At 50.9% G+C, this 24,505-nt stretch overlaps 1 protein-coding gene across 2 annotated transcripts in view; it reads left to right on the top strand.

Moving 5' to 3' along the window:
* Positions 1-24,505, top strand: part of flvcr2a (FLVCR choline and putative heme transporter 2a) — a 200,537-nt gene that overhangs the window by 133,534 nt on the left and 42,498 nt on the right. For both annotated transcript variants that reach the window (XR_015757816.1, XM_087989531.1), the window contains exon 10: positions 8,376-8,465. Coding sequence is in view for 1 of the 2 variants with exons in the window: in XM_087989531.1 (XP_087845657.1) it covers positions 8,376-8,465 (90 nt within the window). In the remaining variant the exon portion in view is untranslated. The remainder of the gene's footprint in view (positions 1-8,375; positions 8,466-24,505) is intronic.

Genomic DNA, 24,505 nt, shown 5'->3' with positions numbered 1-24,505 from the left:
GAGGAGGTGGTGGAGTGGAATACAACAGCAACATCTTGGTAAAGACAAGGACTGCAGATGCTGGAAACCAGAGTCGAGATCAGAATGGTGCTGGAAAAGCACAGCAGGTCAGGCAGGCATCCGAGGAGCAGGAAAATCGACGTTTCGGGCAAAAGCCCTTCATCAGGGATACAGGCAGAGAGCCTGAAGGGTGGAGAGATAAATGAGAGGAGGGTGGGGGTGGGGAGAAAGTAGCATAGAGTACAATAGGTGAGTGGGGGAGGGGATGAAGGTGATAGGTCAGGGAGGAGAGGGTGGAGTGGATAGGTGGAAAAGGAGATTGGCAGGTAGGACAAGTCATGGGGACAGTGCTGAGCTGGAAGTTTGGAACTGGGGTGAGGTGGGGGAAGGGGAAATGAGGAAACTTGAAGTCCACATTGATGCCCTGGGGTTGAAATGTTCCGAGGCGGAAGATGAGGCGTTCTTCCTCAAGGCGTCTGGTGGTGAGGGAGCGGTGGTGAAGGAGGCCCAGGACCTCCATGTCCTCGGCAGAGTGGGAGGGGGAGTTGAAATGTTGGGCCACAGGGCGGTTTGGTTGATTGGTGCGGGTGTCCCAGAGATGTTGGGAAGGTGCCAGGACGGGAGGGCAGGGGAAGGTGCCAGGATGGGAGGGTGGGTTGTAGGGGGGCGTGGACCTGACCAGGTAGTCACGGAGGGAACGGTCTTTGTGGAAGGCGGAAAGGGGTGGGGACACCACGTGGTTAAAGATGCCCTCCAACGCATCTCGTCCACATCCCGCACCTCCGCCCTCAGACCCCACCCCTCCAACCATAACAAGGACAGAACGCCCCTGGTGCTCACCTTCCACCCTACCAACGTTCGCATAAACCAAATCATCCGCTGACATTTCCGCCATTTCCAAACGGACCCCACCACCAGGGATATATTTTCCTCCCCACCCCTTTCCGCCTTCCGCAAAGACCGTTCCCTCCATGACTACCTGGTCAGGTCCACACGCCCCTACAACCCACCCTGCCATCCTGGCACTTTCCCCTGCCACCGCAGGAATTGCAAAACCTGCACCCACACCTCCTCCCTCACCTCCATCCAAGGCCCTAAAGGAGCCTTCCACATCCACCAAAGTTTTACCTGCACATCCACCAATATCATTTATTGTATCCGTTGCTCCCAATGCGGTCTCCTCTACATTGGGGAGACTGGGCGCCTCCTAGCAGAGCGCTTTAGGGAACATCTCCGAGACACCCGCGCCAATCAACCACACCGCCCTGTGGTCCACCATTTCAACTCCCCCTCCCACTCTGCCGAGGACATGGTGGTCCTGGGCCTCCTTCATCACCGCTCCCTCACCACCAGACGCCTGGAGGAAGAACACCTCATCTTCCGCCTTGGAACACTTCAACCCCAGGGCATCAATGTGGACTTCAACAGCTTCCTCATTTCCCCTTCCCCCATCTCACTCCAGCTCCAACCTTCCAGCTCAGCACTGTCCCCATGACTTGTCCTACCGGTCTATCTTCTTTTCCACCTATCCACTCCATCCTCCTCCCTGACCTATCACCTTAATCCCCTCCCCCACTCGCCTATTGTACTCTATGCTAATTTCTCTCCACCCCCACTCACCTACTGTACTTTATGCTACTTTCTCCCCACCCTCCTCTCATTTATCTCTCCACCCTTCAGGCACTCTGCCTGTATTCCTGATGAAGGGCTTTTGCCCGAAACATTGATTTTCCTGCTCATCGGATGCTGCCTGAACTGCTGTAATGTTCCAGCACCACTCTAATCCAGAAACAGCAACATCTTGACAGATACATGAATAGGTAGGGACTAGAGGGATATGGACCACGTAGAGCCGTGGCTTTTAGTTTGGTGCGGTATCATGTGTCAGTGCAGTCTTGATGGGCCGAAGGGCCTGTTCCTGTGCTGTACTGTTCTCTGTTCTCTTTGCTCTTTATACAATCAATTTCCAGGAAAATAACCATTGGTTCACTACTGTCCTTTAGCGAAGCAATCTGCCATCCTTATCTGGTGTGGCTACATGTGACTCCAGACTCTTAACTCTTATCTGCCATTTGGCCAGTTGGGGATGGACAATATTTATTGGCCAAGCTAGTGATGCTGTCATCCTTTGGATGAATAAAACAAAACTAGTTGGGTCATATGTCCGTGTTGTTTAGCTTAGCTTACCTTACCTTACCTTACCTTACCTTACTTCGCTGGAATCTATTTATTTGTTTGAGGCAGAAATTCAGGGAGCTAGGATAGAAGCCTAGAGCTCGGACAAACAGAGTTGTTGTCTCTGGTTTGCTGCCCGTGCCACGTGCTAGTGAGGTGAGGAACAGGGAGAGAAAGGAGTTGAACACGTGGCTACAGGGATGGTGCAGGAGGGAGGGTTTCAGGTTTTTAGATAATTGGGGCTCTTTCTGGGGTAGGTGGGACCTCTACAAGCAGGATGGTCTTCATCTAAACCAGAGGGGTACCAATATCCTGGGGGGGGAAATTCGATAAAGCAATTAAAGGTGGATTTAAACTAATACAGCAGCGGGATGGGAACCACAATTGTAGGACAGGTACAGAAGAGGATGAGAGTAGGGAGTTCCCAAATCAAGTATCTGGCACTGGCAAGCGAGAACCTGGTTTGAAGTGTGTGTACTTCACCTCGAGGAGCATCTGAAATAAAGTGGGTGAACTGGCAGGGTGGGTTGGTACCTGGGACTTTGATGTTGTGGCCATTACGGAGACATGGATAGAGCAGGGACAGGAATGGTTGTTGCAGGTTCCAGGATTCAGATGTTTCAGTAAGAACAGAGAAGATTGTAAAAGAGGGGGAGGTATAGCATTGTTGATCAGGGACAATATTACAGATGTAGAAAGGATGTTTGGGGACTCGTTAACTGAGGTAGTATGGGCTGAGGTTAGAAACAGGAAAGGAGAAGTCACCATGCTGGGAATTTTCTATAGTCCTCCGAATAGTCCCAGAGATGTAGAGGAAAGGATAGCAAAGATGATTCTCGATAGGAGTGAGAGAGACAGGGTAGTTGTCATGGGGGACTTCAACTATCCAAATATTGACTGGGAACACTACAGTACGAGTACTATAGATGGGTCAGTTTTTGTCCAGTGTGTGCAGGAGGGCTTCCTGACACAGTATGTAGACAGGCCTACATGGGACGAAGCCACTTTAGATTCCTGAAGAAGGGCTTATGCCCAAAACGTCGATTCTCCTGTTCCCTGGATGCTGCCTGACCTGCTGCGCTTTTCCAGCAACACATTTCCAGCACTTTAGATTTAGTACTGGGTAACGAGCCTGGCCAGGTGTTAGATTTGGAAGTAGGTGAGCACTTTGGAGACAGCGATCACAATTCTGTCAAGTTTACTTTAGTGATGGAAAGGGATAGGTGTACTCCACCGAGCAAGAGTTACAGCTGGGGGAAGGGAAATTACGATGCAATTAGGAAAGATTTAGGAAGCGTAGAATGGGGAAGGAAACTGCAGGGGATGAGCACATTAAAAATGTGGAGCTTATTCAAGGAAAAGCTCCTGTGTGTCCTAGATAAGTATGTACCTGTCAGGCAGAGAGGAAGAGAAAGAACGCATGAGCCGTGGTTTACTAAGGAAGTGGAATCCCTGGTCAAGAAGAAGAAGGCTTATGTTAGGACAAAATGTGAAAACTCAGGGCGCTTGAGGGTTACAAGGAAGTCAGGAAAGACCGAAAAAGAGAACTCAGAAGAGCCAGGAGGAGACATGAGAAGTTGTTGGCGGATAGGATCAGGGTAAACCCTAAGGCTTTCCATAGGTATGTCGGGAATAAAAGAATGACGAGAGTTAAATTAGGGCCAATCAAGGATAGTAGTGGGAAGTTGTGTGTGGAGTCAGAGGAGATAGGGGAAGCACTAAATAAATATTTTTCGACAGTGTTCACTATAGAAAATGAAAATGTTGGTGAGGAAGATACAGAGATACTTGTATCTAGACTAGAAGAGATTGAGGTTCACAAGGAAGAGGTATTAGAAATCCTGCAGAGTGTGAAAATAGACAAGTCCCCTGGGCCAGATGGGATCTATCCTGGGATCCTCTGGGAAGCAAGGGAAGAGATTGCCGAGCCTTTGGCATTGATCTTCAAATCATCATTGTCTACAGGAATAGTGCCTGAGGACTGGAGGATAGCAAATGTGGTTCCCTTGTTCAAAAAGGGTAGTAGAGACAACCCTGGTAATTACAGACCAGTGAGTCTCACTTCAATTGTTGGTAAAGTATTGGAAAAGGTGATAGGAGACAGCATTTACGACCATCTAGAAAAGAATAATCTGATCAGGGACAGTCAGCACGGTTTTGTGAAGGGTAGGTTGTGCCTAACAAATCCTATTGAGTTTTTTGACAAAGTGACCAAACAGGTAGATGAGAGTAAACCGGTTGATGTGGTGTATATGGATTTCAGCAAGGCGTTCGATAAGGTTCCCCACAGTAGGCTGTTATACAAAATGTGGAGGAATGGGACTGTGGGAGACATAGCAGTTTGGATCAGTAATTGTCTGGCTGAAGGAAAACAGAGGGTTGTAGTTGATAGAACATGTTCATCTTGGTGTCCAGTTACTAGCGGTATACCGCAAGGGTCTGTGTTGGGTCCACTGCTGTTCGTCATTTTTATAAATGACCTGGATGAGGGCTTAGAAGAGTGGGTTAGTAAATTTGCAGACAGCACTAAGGTCGGTGGAGTTGTGGATAGTGACGAAGGATGCAGTAGGTTGCAGAGAGACATAGATAGGATGCAGAGCTGGGCTGAGAGGTGGCAAATGGAGTTTAATGTGGACAAGTGTGAGGTGATACACTTTGGACGGAGTAATCGGAATGCAAAGTACTGGGCTAATGGTAGGATTCTTGGGAGTGCAGATGAGCAGAGAGTCTCGGTGTCCATGTACACAGATCCCTGAAAGTTGCCACCCAGATTGACAGAGTTGTTAAGAAGGCATACAGTGTTTTGGCCTTTACTAATAGAGGGATTGATTTCCAGAACCAGGAGGTTATGCTGCAGCTGTACAGAGCTCTGGTACGGCCACATTTGGAGTATTGTGTACAGTTCTGGTCACCGCATTATAAGAAGGATGTGGAAGCTATGGAAAGGGTGCAGAGGAGATTTACTAGGATGTTGCCTGGTATGGAGGGAAGGTCTTACGAGGAAAGGCTGAGGGCCTTGAGGCTGTTCTCGTTAGTGAGAAGAAAGTTGAGAGGTGACTTAATAGAGACATACAAGATAATCAGAGGGTTAGATAGGGTGGACAGGGAGAGCCTTTTTCCAAGTATGGGAATGGCAAACACGAGAGAACACAACTTTAAAGTGAGGGGTGATAGATATAGGACAGATGTCAGAGGTAGTTTCTTTACTCAGAGGGTAGTAAGGGTATGGAATGCTTTGCCTTCATCGGTAGTAGATTCGCTAGGTTTAAGTGCATTTAAGTCGTCATTGAACAGGCAAATGGACGTACATGGAATAGTGTAGGTTAGATGGGCTTCAGATTGGTATGACAGGGCGGCGCAACATCGAGGACCGAAGGGCCTGTACTGCGCTCTAACGTTCTATGTTCTATGTTGTATAATAATTCTTGTGAAACACAGAAATCAGGTGTGTGCTTTCTGTCAGCTTGGGCTCTGAATGTGTACATTAATAATAGTGTTAATTCAAATGGATGGATGTTTAATGACCACTGTGGGCATTATGGGCCAAATTGCCTCGGGCTAGGCTGTAAAAAAGTCAATGTCTCGTACTTTTGTGACAACTCCAGAAATAGCAGGAGCTTGATTTCCACTGGAGAGAGCTGGGGTGATACAGGCTGAGTGCCTCAGGGAGAGGGGGAGAGACTGGGGACCACAGGGTGCCTCAGGGAGAGGGGGAGAGACTGGGGACCACAGGGTGCCTCAGGGAGAGGGGGAGAGACTGGGGACCACAGGGTGCCTCAGGGAGAGGGGGAGAGACTGGGGACCACAGGGTGCCTCAGGGAGAGGGGGAGAGACTGGGGACCACAGGGTGCCTCAGGGAGAGGGGGAGAGACTGGGGACCACAGACTGCCCCAGGGTCGGAGTGGGTGAGGACGAGTGACCAATTGCCCCAGTGAGGGGCGAGTTGGGGACAGTAGAAACCCATTGGCAGGTTTCTCAACTGATGCATCAAGCAAAGGGCACTGGCTGTGGGTATATTTCCCAAGCTGGGAAATTGATTGCAGATGTTTTGTCCCTGTCTCGGTGACATATTCAGTGCTTTGGAGCCTCCTGTACTGTGTCTTCTGGAACTTATTTGGTTCCGTTCCTGTTGTTTCCGGTTGTCGGTTCCGGTAGTTTGTTATAGTGGCCGGTAAATTGGGTCTAGCTCTGTGTGTTTGTTGAGGGAGTCCATGGCTGTGTGTCATGCTTTTAGGAGTTCTCTGGCAGTCCTCTGTTTAGCTTGTCGTATGATCATTGTATTATGCCAGTCGAATTTGTGGTCCTTGTTATCTGTGTGTGTAGCTACTAGGGACAGCTGGTCATGGTGTTTAGTGGCTGGTTAGTGCTTATGGATGTTAGTTATCTGACAGCCAGACCTCTCTGACCATACGGATTCAAGACAGCCCAAAAACTGACAGCCACGCTCAGACAACAACTCACCAGGACAAGAGACCCTATACCCACCACACAAGACTAACATAATTTACAGGATTCCACGCAAAGACTGCACAAAACACTCTGTAGGACAAACAGGCAGACGACTACCAATCCACATCCATCAACACCTGCGCGACAGTAAATGCCGCGATCAGCTGGCCCCAGTAGCCATACACACAGATGACAAGGACAACAAGTTTGACTGGGACAACACAATTATCCTAGGACAAGCTAAACACAGGACAGCCAGAGAACTTTTAGAAGCACGGCACTCATTCACGGACTCCACCAACAAACAGACAGACCTCGGCCCAATATACCGGCCACTACAACAAACTACTGGAACCAGCAACTGGAAGCAGCAGGAACGGAACCAAATAACTTCCAGAAAACACAGTACAGCAACACTTCACAGGAGGCTCCAGAACACTGAAGATATCACCTCGACAGGGGGCAAAAGATCTGCAAATCAACTTCCCAGCTCAGCGAACATACCCACAAGCATAACAACCAACACCCGAGCTACAAATCTACAGAAACCTTGAAAGGGCACTGGTTTGATTCCTCCACGTCAATGGTAAATTGAGCCTGGAATGGAGTTTATTAAATCTGTGTCAGGAAATTCTTTGCAGCTGCAGATTTAAAGATCACAAATGTATCATCTGTTTATCGGAAATGTGCAAGGGGTGGAACTTAATGCTTATTTAATCAAAGACAAGAAGGGGTTGTTAGCAAGAACCTGGCCTAGATCAAATCCCAGGGCAATGCCAGCTATTTTGGTACACACATGATGTCAGTGGATCGAAACTGTGTGAATTGCCAAATTCAGAACTTTGATACTGCCTTTAAGCCAAAAAGATGTTTCACATTCCACACGAATGTGTAATGTTACATATGACTTACAGAGTTGAAGAGTGTGGCACTGGAAAAGCACAGCCAGTCAGGCAGCATCCAAGGAGCAGAAGAGTCGAAGTTTCAGACATTCCCGATGAAGGGGTTATACCCAAAACGTCAACTCTGCTGCTCCTTGGATGCTGCCTGATCGGCTGTGCTTTTCCAGCACCATACTCTTTGACTCTGATCTCCAGGACCTGCAGTCCTCACTTTCTCCTAGTCGATATCACTTATAGAGTTGCTGGGTATGGAGGCTGTGGACGATATCAAACAAAACATCATATTGCCTGCCAACAGTGGGCATCATGCCAATCAGCCTGTGCTTGTGATCCTGAGGACATTATGACCAACATTAGGTGTGAATCTGGTAATGGACAGCATTCTCTACATAATCCGGACTGTGCTAAGAGTTACACCAGAAACTAATTGAAGATTATTAGTTGGGCTCACAATAGGTGCTTTTACATGTGCTTAGAAGCTACATCCAATAGCACTAAGAACCTTGTTCTGTGTGAGCAAAAGGAATTTGTCCATATGTTCGGCATTTATCATTGAGGAGAGGGACTAGACTTTCCCTATGCATTATATATAATGCCTGTATAATTTGTATAGAATATCTGAATGGATTTATCAGAGTGCTTAATGTGGTCAGTGTGTTCTGAGTTCTAGAGTTGAGAATGAATCACATGTTAGCAGTTTCACAAGGCCATTGAGGGATGTTTGCTTGTTGTTTCTGGTGTTTCTGTTGGTTAATGTTGCCCAATACAGCAACTGCTCACACAGTGGAGCACTGACTGTCAATAATATTTGATCATTATGTGTCATGATGTATGGTGTATGTTTTATAGAATGTTGGAGCAAATCACCTTCTTGATTACGGATCAACAGCTGCCACAATTTCCTCGTTCATCTTGCCTCGTCGGTTGATGTCATCAGAGGTAGGAAGTAGAATTATCTTTTGCAGAATGATTAAACTCTCTTGCGCAAACTGTCCACAGAAATCAGCATCATATAGCAATAAGTGTAAGGCATGGAGTATTTTCTAAATGGGGAGAAAGTTCAGAAATGAGAAGTACAAAGGGATTTATGAGTTCTCGTCAAGGATTCTCTTAAGATAAACTTGTAGTAATTAGGAAGGCAAATACAATGTTGATATTTATTTCAAGAGGGCTAGAATGTAAAAGCAGAGGTGTACTTGTGAGCCTTTATAAGGCTCTGGTCAGACCACATTTAGAATATTGTGAGCAATTTTGGGCCCCATACCTCAGGAAGACTGTATTGGCCCTGGAGTGGGCTCAGAGCAAGTTCACGAGAATGGTCCCAGGAATGAAAGGTTTAACATATGAGCAACATTTGAGGACTCTGGGTCTGTACTTGATGGAGTTTAGAAGGATGAGTGGGAACCTAAGTGAAACTTACAGAATACTGAATGGCGTGGGCAGAGTAGATGTTGGGAAGATGTTTCCATTGGTAGGAGAGATGAGGACCCAAGGGCACAAACTAAGAATAAGAGGAAGACCCTTTAGAATGGAGGTGAGGAGAAACATCTTTATCCAGAGAGTAGTGAATCCATGGTATTCATTCCCACAGAGGGCTGTGGAGGGCAGGTCATTGTGTACATTTAAGACAGAGATAGATAGGTTCTTGATTGTTAAGGGGATCCAAGGTTACAGGGAGAAGGCAGGAGAATAGGGTTGAGAAACTTATCAGTCTTGATTGAATGGTGCAGCAGACTCGATGAGCTGAACGGCCTAATTTCTGCTCGTATGTCTTATGGTCTTAGGGTCTCACTGGAACACCCTCCCTATTAGTGCTGTGACTGCAGCAGGTCAACAAGGTGGCTCACCATCAACTTCTCCAGAGCAACTAGGGATGGGCAATAAATGCTGGGCCAACCAGTATCACTCACATCCCATGAAGAAATAAATAAAAAAGCTCATGTTTGCCATTCACACTTTAGTGTTAGTGTTCAGTCCTCTGTGAGGAGTGAACAATGCTCTACATAGAGGGACTGACACTGCTGTCTGCAGCAAAAAGTATAAACCCAGGCTCTATGTTCTCCACCTGGTAACAGCGGTCAGGGATCTGCTCTGGGATAGGGAAGGACTTACATTGGGAGGAGGAGGAACTGTCATGGTCTGTGTAGATACCAAGGCTGGAACTAGAAAAGAGGCTCTGCATTATCAGTATGAGGAGCTCGGCACCAAATTGAGAAGCAGAACCTCAAATCTTTAGATTGTTACTGAGCCACATGCAAATTGTATCAGGTAAACAAGGTTATCAAAATTAATCCGTGTCTGAAAGACTTGTGTGGGAGAAGTGTGTTCCTTTTGTGGAGCACTGGCACCATTTTTGGGAAGTTCAGTCTGTATGATGGAACAGCCAACACCTGAATCATCAGGGACTGGGATCTTGGGATCTGCATCTCTAGGGAAGTACAATGGATTTTAAACTAAATGGTTAGGGCATGGGCACAAATTTGGAAAGTTGTGGTGAATCAAACAATGGGAAACACAACAGAGGAAGAAATTACCTAGACTGTAACCTGAATATTGATGGGGTGTGTGACATTGTGGAAGAACAGGGAGCTAAGAAAGGGTGGAGGAGTGGTTGTGTTAATTAAAAATGATAATAATGAAAATCCTGCAATACAGAGGCATGACCTTAATTCAGGGAAGCAGAATATGGAAAGTCTGGGTCAGGATGTGGAATGATAAAGGCAAGAAGTCAATTGTGAGAGTTGTGCACAGGTCCCCTAACAATAACCATATGGTAGGACAGGTATCACGGAAGAACCAGTGAGAGCTTGTCAAAACGATATTCCAATAATCATGGAGGATTTTAATCCCTGTATAGACTGGAAAATCAGATAGGAAAAGTAGTCTAGATGAAGAATTAATGGAACAGTTTTCAGGACAGTTTTTTTAGACAAGCATGTTATGGCACCAACTGGAGAGCAGGCTGAACTTGACTTGGTGTGGATCAATGAGATCGGATTAATTACTGACTTGAATGTGAAAGTGTCCCTTATAGCAGCAACTATAATGTGATTGAAGTTTACAAATCATTTCAGCGAGAGAAGTGTGGCCTTAAGACTAGTATTTTGAATTTAAATGAGGGTAATAATGAAGGTATAAAAACAGAGTTAGCGAAAGTGAACTGGCAATTTAGGTTAAGGGACAGGTCAATAGAGATGCAGTGGCGAATATTTCAGGGGATATTCCAGAAAGTCCAGACCAGACTCATTGCAACAAATAATAGAAATTCTAAGGGATGGATCTGCCATCTGTGATTTTAAAAACTCAGTCAGAAGTCACACGACACCAGGTCATAGTAAAACACAAGCTTTTGGGGCATTGCTTGTTTGTCGGGTGAAGTCAGTAAAAACTCAAAAACCATACAAGGGGAAGGCGATGGTCTAGTAGTATTAGACTATTAATCCAGAAATCCATATAATGTTTTGGGGACCTGGGTTTGAATCCTACCACAGCAAATGGTGGAATTTGAATTCAAGAATAAAAATCTGGAATTAAGAATCTGTTGTTGCTGATTATCAGAAAACTCCATTGGGTTCACCAGTGTCTTTTAGGGAAGGAAATCTGCCATCCTTATGTGGTCTGGCCTACATGTGACTCCAGACCCACAGCAATGTGGCTGACTCTCAGTTGCCCTCTGAAATGGCCTGGTAAACCATTCAGCTGTACCAATCGTTACAAAGTCTCAGACAAATGAAACCAGGTGGATCACCTGGCATCGACCTAGGCACCAGAAAAGGCAATGGCAGAGACAACTCTTTTGACCATGCAAAGTCCTCCTCACCAATATCTGGGGGCTAGTGCCAACATTCGGAGAGCTGTCTCACAGGCTGGTCAAACAACAGCCTGACGCTGTCATACTGACAGAATCATACCTTACAGACAATGTCCCAGACACCACCATCACCATCCCAGGACATGTCCTGTCCCACCAGCGGCAGGACCCAGCAGAGAGGGCAGCACAGTGGGAAGTAGTCGGGAGGGAGTTGCTCTGGGAGTCCTCAACATTGACTCTGGATCCCATGAAATCTTGTAGCTTCAGGTTAAACATGGGCAAGGAAACCTCCTGCTGGTCACCACGTACCGTCCTCTCTCGGCTGATGAATGAGTACTTCTCCATCTTAAACAACACTTCGGGGAAGCAGTGATGGGGCAAGGGCACAAACTGTACTCTGGGTGTGGGATTTCAAAGACTAGTACCCTACAGTGGCTCAGCAGCAGTACTACTGATAAAGCTGGTCAGGTCCTAAAGGACATAGCTGCTCAACTCGATGGTGAGGAAACCAACAATAACAAAAACCATATTTCACCTCATGCTTACCAATCTACCAGCTGCAGATGCATCTGTCCATGACAGTATCATTAGGAAAGCCCACCGCACAGTCCTTGTGGAGATAAAATCCTGCCTTCACATTGAGAACAACCTCTTTCATAGTGTGGCACTATCACTGTGCTAAACAAACAAGGGCAGGCCTTCATTCATTTATTTACAGGATGGGCCAGCATTTATTGCCCATTCCCTAAGAGGGCAGTTAAAAGACCACCACATTGCTGTGGGTCTGGAGTCACGTGTAGGCCAGAACGGGGAAGGACATTTATGAACCAGATGGGCTTTTCCCCCCCGATTGACAATGATTGATGGTCATCATTAGACTCTTCTCTGCACTCTGGGTAATTATAGGTGGGTAACAAATGCTGGTTCAGAAGCGATGACCTCAGTGCTAAAAAAACAAAGCCTTGCCAAAACTGAGGTGAGGAAGCATTTTTTTCTCAGAAGGTTGGAATTCTCTCCCTCAAAAGACAGTGGACGCAGAACCTTTAATTGCCTCTGGGGCAATTAGGGATGGGCAATAAATGCTGACCCAGCCAGTGACACCCTCAACTTTAAATATTTTTATGGCAGAGGTGGATAGAATCCTGATAACTGAAGGGGTATGAAAGATTCTTGGGGAATGTGCAGGAATGCAGAAGTGAGGATAAAATCAAATCAGCCATGTTCTTATTGAATTGGGGATCAGGCTTGAAGGGTCGAGTGGCTTAGTCTTGTTCCTTGTTTGTATGTTCATATTTTTGAGTGCTGCAAATATCTGTCTGAGGACTTCTATTTCACAGTGCACAGATATTACATCTGTGCATCAGTGGGGAATTAGCCTCAGAGAATCAACATGTTATTGTGTTGTTTTGAATTAGGAAATGTGCTTAATCGGTTCTGGCTCTGTATGCACTTCTGCCTCATAACAAAGAAATAGAATTTAGGTTCTGGTAGTGATCGATAGTAATTAACTGATATCAATGTTCCTATGTCACTACCTGTCATTTGGCTTTATGGTAATGAAAGGAACACCATTAACTGTTTTATGTAAGACCTAACCAGGAATACATAATTGCTTTACATTGGGATTTTTATACAAAGCGTTCCTTTTCCACTTCTAAGCAGATTAGAATAATTATCAAGGTGGGGTGACAGTGATTATTGGGTATGTGCTCATTTCTTTGAAATGAAAATGTTGCACACAAAATCCATCATATCTTGAAAAGTAAATGTATATTTGATCAGAAATTTCACAACGTTACATTCTGGGATTTGTTTCACTTGTGAAGACAAGTCTGGGGGTATTGATGATGGGGGGTGGGACTGATTGTTCGGTCTGGGAGAGTGGGTGATGGGGTGGGATTGAGTGGAGGGTCTGGGGGAGTTGGTGATGGGGAGTGGGATTGAGTGAAGGGTCTAGGGATGTTGGTGATTGGGATTGGGACTGAGTGATGGGTCTGGGGGAGATGGTGATGGGGTGGGATTGAATGAAGGGTCTGAGGGAGGTGGTAATGGGGAGTGGGATTGAGGAACGGTCTGGGGGAGTTGATGATGGAATGGGACTGAGTGAGAGTTGGGGGAGTTGGTGATGGAGTGGGATGGAGTGTTGTGTGTCAGGGAGTTGGTGATGGGGAGTGGGACTGAGTGAAGGGTCTGGGGGAGTTGGAGATGGAGAGTGGGACTGAATGAAGGGTCTGGGGGGAGTTGATGATGGGGTGGGAATGAATGGATGGTCTGGGGGAGTTGTGATGGGGTGGGATTGAGTGAAGGGTCTGGGGTAGTTGGTGATGGAATGGGATTGAGTGAAGGGCATGGGGGAGTTGGTGATGGGGAGTGGGATTGAATGAAGGGTCTAGGGGTGTTGGTGATGGGGAGTGGGATGAAGTGAAAGGTCTGGGGGAGTTGGTGATGGGAAGTGGGATTGAGTGAAGAGTCTGGGAGAGTTGGTGATGGGGAGTGGGACAGATTGAATGGCTGGGGGAGTTGGTGATGGGGAATGGGATTGAGTGAAGGGTCTGGGGGAGTTCGTGATGGGGAGTGCGACTGATTAAAGGGACTGAGGGGGTTGGTGATGGGGATTGAGACTTAGTGTTGGGTCTGGGTGAATTGGTGATGGGGAGTGGGATTGAGTGAAGTGTCTGGGGGAGTTGGTGATGGGAAGTGGGACTGAGTGGACGTCTGGGGGAGTTGGTGATGGGGAGTGGGATTGAGTGAAAGGTCTGGGAGAGTTGGTGATGGGGAGTGGGATTGAGTGAAGGGTCTGGGGGAGTTGCTGATGGGGAGTGGGATTGAGTGAAGGGTCTGGGGGAGTTGGTGATGGGGAGTGGGATTGAGTGAAAGGTCTGGGAGAGTTGGTGATGGGGAGTGGGATTGAGTGAAGGGTCTGGGAGAGTTGATGATGGGGAGTGGGATTGAGTGAAGGGTCTGGGGCAGTTGGTGATGGGGAGTGCAATTGAGTGAAGGGTCTTGGGTGTGGATGATGGGGATTGGGACTGAGTGATGGGTCTGGGGGAGTTGGTTATGGGGTGGGATTGAATGGAGGGTCTGGGGGAGGTGGTGAGTGGGAGTGGGATTGAGGAAGGGTCGGGGGGAGTTGGTGATGGGGAGTGGGACTGAGTGGAGGGTCTGTATGAGTTTGTGATGGGGAGTGGGACAGAGTGGACGGTCTGGGGGAGTTGGTGAAGGGGAGTGGGTCTAAGCGGAGGGTCTGCAGGAGTTGGTGATGGGGTGTGGGACAGAGTGGATGTCTGCGAGAGTTGGTGATGGGGAGTGGGATTGAGTGGTGGGTCTGGGGGAGTTGGTGAGGTGGTGGGATTGATTGAAGGGTCTGGGGGAGGTGTTGACGGGGAGTGGGATTGAGGAAGGGTCTGGGGGAGTTGGTGATGGGGAGTGGGACAGAGTGGACGGTCTGGGGGAGTTTGTGAAGGTGAGTGGGTCTGAGTGGAGGGTCTGCGGGAGTTGGTGATGGGGAGTGGGATTGAGTGAAGCATCTGGGGGAGTTGGTGATGGGGAGCGGGACTGAATATTGGGTCTGGGGGAGTTAGTGATGGTGAGTAGGACTAAGTGAAGGGTCTGGGGGATTTGGTGATGGGGAGTGGGACAGATAGAAGGGACTGGGGGAGTTGGTGATGGGGTGGGATTGAGTGGAGGGTCTGGCGGCGTTGGTGATGGGGAGTGGGACTGAGTGAAGGGTCTGGGGGAGTTGGGGATGGGGTGGGAATGAGTGAAGGGTCTGTGATAGTTGGTGATGTGGAGTGGGACTGAGTGAATGGTCTGGGGGAGTTCGTGATGGGGAGTGCGACTGATTAAAGGGACTGAGGGGGTTGGTGATGGGGAGTGAGACTTAGTGTTGGGTCTGGGTGAGTTGGTGATGGTGAGTGGGATTGAGTGAAGTGTCTGGGGGTGTTGGTGATGGGGAGTGGGACGGAGTGTTGGGTCTGGTGGAGTTGGTGATGGGGTGGGATTGAATGGATGGTCTGGGGGAGTTGGGATGGGGTGGGATTGAGTGGAGGGTCTGGCGGCGTTGGTGATGGGGAGAGGGACTGAGTGAAGGGTCTGGGGGAGTTGGGGATGGGGTGGGAATGAGTGAAGGGTCTGGGATAGTTGGTGATGGGGAGTGGGACAGAATGGATTGTCTCGGGGAGTTGGTGATGGGGAGTGGGATTGAGTGGAGGGTCTGGCGGCGTTGGTGATGGGGAGTGGGACTGAGTGAAGGCTCTGGGGGAGTTGGGGATGGGGTGGGAATGAGTGAAGGGTCTGGGATAGTTGGTGATGGAGAGTGGGACTGAGTGAAGGGTCTGGGATAGTTGGTGATGGAGAGTGGGACTGAGTGAATGGTCTGGGGGAGTTCGTGATGGGGACTGCGACTGATTAAAGGGACTGAGGGGGTTGGTGATGGGGATTGAGACTTAGTGTTGGGTCTGGGTGAGTTGGTGATGGTGAGTGGGATTGAGTGAAGTGCCTGGGAGTGTTGGTGATGGGGAGTGGGACGGAGTGTTGGGTCTGGGGGAGTTGGTGATGGGGTGGGATTGAATGGATGGTCTGGGGGAGTTGGGATGGGGTGGAATTGAGTGAAGGGTCTGGGGGATTTGGTGATGGAGTGGGATTGAGTGAAGGGTCTGGGGGAGTTGGTGATGGGGAGTGGGATTGAGCGAAGGGTCTGGGATAGTTGCTGATGGGGAGTGGGACTGAGTGAAGGGTCTGGGGGAGTTGGTGATGGGGAGTGGGATTGAGCGTAGGGTCTGGGATAGTTGCTGATGGGGAGTGGGACTGAGTGAAGGGTCTGGGGGAGTTGGTGATGGGGAGTGGGATTGAGTGAAGGGTCTGGGAGAGTTGGTGATGGGGAGTGGGATTGAGGAAGGGTCTGGGGAAGTTGGTGATGAGGAGTGGGACTGAGTGAGGGGTCTGGGGTTTTGGGGACAGGGGGTGGGATTGCGTGAAGGATCTGGGGGAGTTGGTGATGGGGAGTGGGGCGCAGTGTTGGATCTGGGTGAGTTGGTGGTAGGGAGTGGGACTGAGTCAAGGGTCTGGGGGAGTTGGTGATGGGGAGTGGGATTGAGGAATGGTCGGGGGGAGTTGGTGATGGGGAGTGGGACTGAGTGGAGGGTCTGTATGAGTTTGTGATGGGGAGTGGGACAGAGTGGACGGTCTGGGGGAGTTGGTGAAGGGGAGTGGGTCTAAGCGGAGGGTCTGCGGGAGTTGGTAATGGGGAGTGGGACAGAGTGGTTGGTCTGCAGGAGTTGGTGATGGGGTGTGGGATTGAGTGGTGTGTCTGGGGGAGTTGGTGATGTGGTGGGATTGAGTGAAGGGTCTGGGGGAGTTGGTGATGGGGTGGGATTGAATGGATGGTCTGCGGGAGTTGGTGATGGAGTGGGATTGAGTGAAGGGTCTGGGAGAGTTGGTGATGGGGAGTAGGATTGAGCGAAGGGTCTGGGATAGTTGCTGATGGGGTGTGGGGCTGAGTGAAGGGTCTGGGGGAGTTGGTAATGGGGAGTGGGATTGAGTGAAGGGTCTGGGAGAGTTGGTGCTGGGGAGTGGGATTGAGGAATGGTCTGGGGAAGTTGGTGATGAGGAGTGGGACTGAGTGAGGGGTCTGGGTGTTTGGGGACCGGGAGTGGGATTGCGTGAAGGGTCTGGGGGAGTTGGTGATGGGGAGTGGGGCGGAGTGTTGGATCAGGGTGAGTTGGTGGTAGGGAATGGGACTGAGTCAAGGGTCTGGGGGAGTTGGTGATGGGGAGTGGGATTTAGGAATGGTCGGGGGGAGTTGGTGATGGGTCTGGGGGAGTTGGTGATGGAGAGTGGGACTGAGTGAATGGTGTGGGGGAGTTCGTGAATGGGAGTGCGACTGATTAAAGGGACTGAGGGGGTTGGTGATGGGGATTGAGACTGAGTGTTGGGTCTGGGTGAGTTGGTGATGGGAAGTGGGACTGAGTGGACATCTGGGGGAGTTGGTGATGGTGAGTGGGACTGAGTGATGGGTCTGGGGGAGATGGTGATGGGGTGGTATTGAATGGACTGTCTGGAGGAGGTGTTGACGGGGAGTGGGATTGAGGAAGGGTCTGGGGGAGTTGGTGATGGGGAGTGGGACAGAGTGGACAGTCTGGGGGAGTTTGTGAAGGGGAGTGGGTCTGAGTGGAGGGTCTGCGGGAGTTGGTGATGGGGAGTGGGATTGAGTGAAGCATCTGGGGGAGTTGGTGATGGGGAGTGGGACTGAATATTGGGTCTGGGGGTGTTGGTGATGCGGAGTGGGACTGAATATTGGGTCTGGGGGAGTTGGTGATGGTGAGTAGGACTAAGTGAAGGGTCTAGGGGAGTTGGTGATGGGGAGTGGGACAGATTGAAGGGACTGGGGGAATTGGTGATGGGGAGTGGGATTGAGTGAAGGGTTTGGGAGAGTTGGTAATGGGGAGTGGGATTGATGAAGGGTCTGGGGGAGTTGGTGAGGGGGAGTGGGACTGAGTGATGGGTCTGGGGGAGTTGGTGATGGGGTGGGATTGAATGGAGAGTCTGGGGGTGGTGTTGACGTGGAGTGGGATTGAGGAAGGGTCTGGGGGAGCTGGTGATGGGGAGTGGGACTGAGTGTAGGGTCTGGGGGAGTTGGTGATGGGGAGTGGGACAGAGTGGACGGTCTGGGGGAGTTGGTGAAGGGGAGTGGGACAGAATGGATTGTCTCGGGGAGTTGGTGATGGGGAGTGGGATTGAGTGGAGGGTCTGGCGGCGTTGGTGATGGGGAGTGGGACTGAGTGAAGGGTCTGGGGGAGTTGGGGATGGGGTGGGAATGAGTGAAGGGTCTGGGATAGTTGGTGAAGTGGAGTGGGACTGAGTGAATGGTCTGGGGGAGTTCGTGATGGGGAGTGTGACTGATTAAAGAGACTGAGGGGGTTGGTGAAGAGGATTGAGACTTAGTGATGGGTATGGGTGAGTTGGTGATGGGGAGTGGGATTGAGTGAAGTGTCTGGGGGTGTTGGTGATGGGGAGTGGGACGGAGTGTTGAGGCTGGGGGAGTTGGGATGGGGTGGAATTGAGTGAAGGGTCTGGGGGAGTTGGTGATGGAGTGGGATTGAGTGAAGGGTCTGGGGGAGTTGGTGATGGGGAGTGGGATTGAGCGAAGGGTCTGGGATAGTTGCTGATGGGGAGTGGGACTGAGTGAAGGGTCTGGGGGAGTTGGTGATGGGGAGTGGGATTGAGTGAGGGGTCTGGGGGTTTGGGAACAGGGAGTGGGAATCCGCGTGAAGGGTCTGGGGGAGTTGGTGATGGGGAGTGGGGCGGAGTGTTGGATCTGGGTGAGTTGGTGGTAGGGAGTGGGACTGAGTCAAGGGTCTGGGGGAGTTGGTGATGGGGATTGGGACTGAGTGTTGTGTCTGGGGGAGTTGGGGATGTGGAGTGGGATTGAGTGAAGGGTCTGGGGGAGTTGGTGATGGGGGTTGGACTGAGTGAAGGGTCTGGGGGAGTTGGTGATGGGGAGTGGGACAGATTGAATGGTCTGGGGGAGTTGGTGATGGGGAGTGCAATTGAGTGAAGGGTCTGGGGTGTTGATGATGGGGATTGGGACTGAGTGATGGGTCTGGGGGAGTTGGTGATGGTGTGGGATTGAATGAAGGGTCTGGGGGAGTTGGTGACGGGGAGTGTGATTGAGGAAGTGTCTTCGGGTGTTGGTGATGGGGAGTGGGACTGAGTGGAGGGTCTGGGGGAGTTGGTGATGGGGAGTGGGATTGAGTGAAGTGTCTGGGGGAGTTGGTGATGGGGAGTGGGATTGAGGAAGGGTCTGGGGGAGTTGGTGATGGGGAGTGGGATTGGGTGAAGCGTCTGGGGGAGTTGGTGATGGGGAGTGGGATTGAGGAAGGACCTGGGGGAGTTGATGATGGGGAGTGGGACTGAGTGAAGGGTCTGGGTTATTTGGTGATGGGGAGTGGGATTGAGGAAGGGTGTAGGGGGGTTTGTGCTGGAGTGGGACTGAGTGTTGGGTCTGGGGGAGTTGGTGATGGGGAGTGGGTCTGAGTGAAGGGTCTGGGGGAATTGGTGATGGGGCGTGGGACGAAGTGAAGGGTCGGGGGGAGTTGGTGATGGGGAGTGGGACAGATTGAAGGGTTGGAGGAGTTGTTGATGGAGAGTGGGATTGTGTGAAGGGTCTGGGAGAGTTGGTGATGGGGAGTGGGATTGAGTGAAGGGTCTGGGAGAGTTAGTGATGGGGGGTGGGATTGAGGGAGGGTCTGGGGGTGTTGGTGATGGGGAGTGGGACTGAGTGGAGGGTCTGGGGGAGTTGGTGATGGGGAGTGGGACAGAGTGGAACGTCTGGGGGAGTTGGTGATGGGGAGTGGGATTGAGTGAAGGGTCTGGGATAGTTGCTGATGGGGAGTGGGACTGAGTGAAGGGTCTGGGGGAGTTGGTGATGGGGAGTGGGATTGAGGTAGGGTCTAGGGAAGTTTGTGCTGGAGTGGGACTGAGTGTTGGGTCTGGGGGAGTTGGTGATGGGGAGTGGGACAGATTGAAGGGCTGGAGGAGTTGGTGATGGGGAGTGGGATTGAGTGAAGGGTCTGGGAGAGTTGGTGATGGGTGTGAGATTGAGTGAAGGGTCTGGGGGAGTTGGTGATGGGGAGTGCAATTGAGTGAAGGATCTGGGGTGTTGATGATGGGGATTGGGACTGAGTGAGGGGTCTGGGGGTTTGGGAACAGGGAGTAGGATTGCGTGAAGGGTCTGTGGGAGTTGGTGATGGGGAGTGGGGCGGAGTGTTGGATCTGGATAGGTTGGTGGTAGAGAGTGGGACTGAGTCAAGGGTCTGGGGGAGTTGGTGATGGGGTGTGGAATTGAGTGAAGGGCCTGGGGGAGTTGGTGATGGGATTGGGATTGAGTGAAGGGTCTGGGGGAGTTGGTTCTGGAGTGGGACAGAGTGTTGGGTCTGGGGGAGTTGGTGATGGGGAGTGAGACTGAGTGAAGGGTCTGGGGGAGTTGGTGATGGGGATTGGGACTAAGTGAAGGGTCTGGGGGAGTTGGTGATGGGGATTGGGACTAAGTAAAGGGTCTGGGGGAGTTGGTGATGGGGAGTGGAACTGAGTGAAGGGTCTGGGGGAGTTGATGATGGGGAGTGGGATTGAGTGAAAGGTCTGGGAGAGTTGGTGATGGGGAGTGGGATTGAGTGAAGGGTCTGGGGGAGTTGGTGATGGGGATTGGGACTGAGTGATGGGTCTGGGGGAGTTGGTGATGGTGTGGGATTGAATGAAGGGTCTGGGGGTGTTGGTGATGGGGAGTGGGACTGAGTGGTGGGTCTGGGGGAGTTGGTGATGGGGAGTGGGATTGAGTGAAGTGTCTGGGGGAGTTGGTGATGGGGAGTGGGATTGAGGAAGGGTCTGGGGGAGTTGGTGATGGGGAGTGGGATTGAGTGAAATGTCTGGGGGAGTTGGTGATGGGGAGTGGGATTGACGAAGGATCTGGGGGAGTTGGTGATGGGGAGTGGGATTGAGCGAAGGGTCTGGGGGAGTTGCTGATGGGGAGTGGGACTGAGTGAAGGGTCTGGGTGAGTTGGTAATTGGGAGTGGGATTGAGGAAGGGTCTGGGAGAGTTGCTGATGGGAGTGGGACTGAGTGAAGGTTCTGGGGGATTTGGTGATGGGGAGTGGGATTGAGACCATAAGACCATAAGACATAGGAGTGGAAGTAAGGCCATTCGGCCCATCGAGTCCACTCCGCTATTCAATCATGGCTGATGCGCATTTCAGCTCCACTTACCAGCGTTCTCCCCGTAGCCCTTAATTCCTCTAGACAACAAGAATCTATCAATCTCGGCCTTGAAGACATTTAGCGTCCCGGCTTCCACTGCACTCCGTGGCAATGAATTCCACAGGCCCACCACTCTCTAGCTGAAGAAATGTTTCCGCATTTCTGTTCTGAAATGACCCCCTCTAATTCTAAGGCTGTGTCCACAGGTCCTAGTCTCCTCGTTTAACGGAAACAATTTCCTAGCATCCACCTTTTCCAAGCCATGTATTATTTTGTACGTCTCTATTAAGTCTCCCCTTAATCTTCTAAACTCCAACGAATACAATCCCAGTATCCTCAGCCGTTCCTCATATGTTAGACCTGTCATTCCAGGGATCATCCGTGTGAATCTCCGCTGGACACGTTCCAGTGCCAGTATGTCCTTCCTGAGGTGTGGGGACCAAAACTGGACACAGTACTCCAAATGGGGCCTAACCAGAGCTTTATAAAGTCTTAGTAGTACATCTGTGCTTTTATATTCCAACCCTCTTGAGATAAGAGACAACATTGCATTCGCTTTCTTAATCACGGACTCAACCTGCATGTTTACCTTTAGAGAATCCTCGACTAGCACTCCCAGATCCCTTTGTGCTTTGGCTTTATTAATTTTCTCACCATTTAGAAAGTAGTCTATGCTTTTATTCTTTTTGCCAAAGTGCAAGACCTCGCACTTGCTCACGTTAAATTCCATCAGCCATTTCCTGGACCACTCTCCCAACCTGTCTAGATCCTTCTGCAGCCTCCCCACTTCCTCAGTACTACCTGCCTGTCCACCTAACTTCGTATCATCGGCAAACTTCGCTAGAATGCCCCCGGTTCCCTCATCCAAATCATTAATATATAATGCGAACAGCTGTGGCCCCAGCACCGAACCCTGCGGGACACCGCTCGTCACCGGCTGCCATTCTGAAAAAGAAAAAGAAGGGTGTAGGGGAGTTTGTGCTGGAGTGGGACTGAGTGTTGGGTCTGGAGGAGTTGGTGATGGGGAGTGGGGCTGAGTGAAGGGTCTGGAGGAGTTGTTGATGGAGAGTGGGATTGTGTGAAGGGTCTGGGGGAGTTGGTGATGGGGAGTGGGACTGAATGAAGGGTCTGGGGGAGTTGGTGATGGGGAGTGGGGTTGAGGAAGGGTCTGGGGGAGTTGCTGATGTGATTGGGACTGAGTGAAGGGTCAAGGGGGAGTTGGTGATGTGGAGTGGGATTGAGGAAGGGTCTAGGGGTGTTTGTGCTGGAGTGGGACTGAGTGTTGGGTCTGGGGGAGTTGGTGATGGGGAGTGGGGCTGAGTGAAGGGTCTGGGGGAATTGGTGATGGGGAGTGGGATTGAGTGAAGGGTCTGGGGGAGTTGGAGATGGGGAGTGCAATTGAGTGAAGGGTCTGGGGTGTTGATGATGGGGATTGGGACTGAGTGATGGGTCTGGGGGTGTTGGTGATGGGGTGGGATTGAATGGAGGGTCTGGGGGAGTTGGTGATGGGGAGTGCGACTGAGTGAAGGGCATGGGGGAGTTGGTGATGGGGGTTGGGACTGAGTGTTGTGTCTGGGGGAGTTGGGGATGTGGAGTGCTATTGAGTGAAGGGTCTGGGGGATTTGGTTCTGGAGTGGGACAGAGTGTTGGGTCTGGGGGAGGTGGTGAGGGGTGTGGGATTGAGGAAGGGTCTGGGGGAGTTGGTGATGGGGAGAGGGATTGAGTGAAGGGTCAGGTGGAGTTGGTGATGGGGAGTGGGACTGAGTGAAGGGCATGGGGGAGTTGGTGATGGGGATTGGGACTGAGTGTTGTGTCTGGGGGAGTTGGGGATATGGAGTGGGATTGAGTGAAGGGTCTGGGGGGGTTGGTGATGGGGATTGGGACTAAGTGAAGGGTCTGGGGGAGTTGGTGATGGGGATTGGGACTAAGTGAAGGGTCTGGGGGAGTTGGTGATGGGGAGTGAGATTGAGTGAAGGGTCTGGGGGATTTGGTGATGGGGAGTGGGACTGAGTGAAGTGTCTGGGGGAGTTGGTGATGGGGAGTGAGATTGAGTGAAGTGTCTGGGAGAGTTTGTGATGGGGAGTGCAATTGAGTGAAGGGTCTGGGGTGTTGATGATGGGGATTGGGACTGAGTGATGGGTCTGCGGGAGTTGGTGATGGGATGGGATTGAATGGAGGGTCTGGGGGAGGTGGTGACGGGGAGTGTGATTGAGGAAGGGTCTGGGGGTGTTGGTGATGGGGAGTGGGACTGAGTGGAGGGTCTGGGGGAGTTGGTGATGGGGAGTGGGACAGAGTGTTGGGTCTGGGGGAGTTGGTGATGGGGAGTGGGATTGAGTGGAAGGTCTGGGGGAGTTGGTGATGGGGAGTGCGATTGAGTGAAGGGTCTGGGGGAATTGGTGATGGGGAGTGGGACTGAGCGAAGGGTCTGGGGGAGTTGGTGATGGGGAGTGCGACTGAGTGAAGGGTCTGGGGGTGTTGTTGATGTGGAGTGGGATTGAGTGGAGAGTCTGGGAGAATTGGTGATGGGGAGTGCGACTGAGTGAAGGGTCTGGGGGAGTTGGTGATGGGGAGTGGGATTGAGGAAGTGTCTGTGGGAGTTGGTGTTGGGGAGTGCCACTGAGTGAAGGGTCTGGGGGAGTTGGTGATGGGGACTGGGATTGAATGGAGGGTCTGGGGGAGTTGGTGATGAAGTGGGATTGCATGGATGGTCTGGGGAGTTGGTGATGGGGAGTGGCAGAGTGTTGGGTCTGGGGGAGTTGGTGATGGGGAGTGGGATTGAGTGAACGGTCTGGGGGAATTGGTAATGGGGAGTGGGACTGAGTGAAGTGTCTGGCGGAGTTGGTGATGGGGAGTGAGATTGAGTGAAGGGTCTGGGAGAGTTTGTGATGGGGAGTGCAATTGAGTGAAGGGTCTGGGGTGTTGATGATGGGGATTGGGACTGGGTGATGGGTCCGGGGGAGTTGGTGATGGGATGGGATTGAATGGAGGGTCTGGGGGAGGTGGTGACGGGGAGTGTGATTGAGGAAGGGTCTGGGGGTGTTGGTGATGGGGAGTGGGACTGAGTGGAGGGTCTGGGGGAGTTGGTGATGGGGAGTGGGACAGAGTGTTGGGTCTGGGGGAGTTGGTGATGGGGAGTGGGATTGAGTGGAAGGTCTGGGGGAGTTGGTGATGGGGAGTGCGATTGACTGAAGGGTCTGGGGGAATTGGTGATGGGGAGTGGGACTGAGCGAAGGGTCTGGGGGAGTTGGTGATGGGGAGTGCGACTGAGTGAAGGGTCTGGGGGTGTTGTTGATGTGGAGTGGGATTGAGTGGAGAGTCTGGGAGAATTGGTGATGGGGAGTGCGACTGAGTGAAGGGTCTGGGGGAGTTGGTGATGGGGAGTGGGATTGAGGAAGTGTCTGTGGGAGTTGGTGTTGGG

This window comes from Chiloscyllium plagiosum, unplaced genomic scaffold (assembly GCF_037043375.1).
Source record: "Chiloscyllium plagiosum isolate Xiang-an unplaced genomic scaffold, Cpla_swu_hap1 HiC_scaffold_8, whole genome shotgun sequence".
NCBI lineage: Eukaryota > Metazoa > Chordata > Chondrichthyes > Orectolobiformes > Hemiscylliidae > Chiloscyllium > Chiloscyllium plagiosum.
This window is presented reverse-complemented; position numbering and strand designations above follow the sequence as displayed.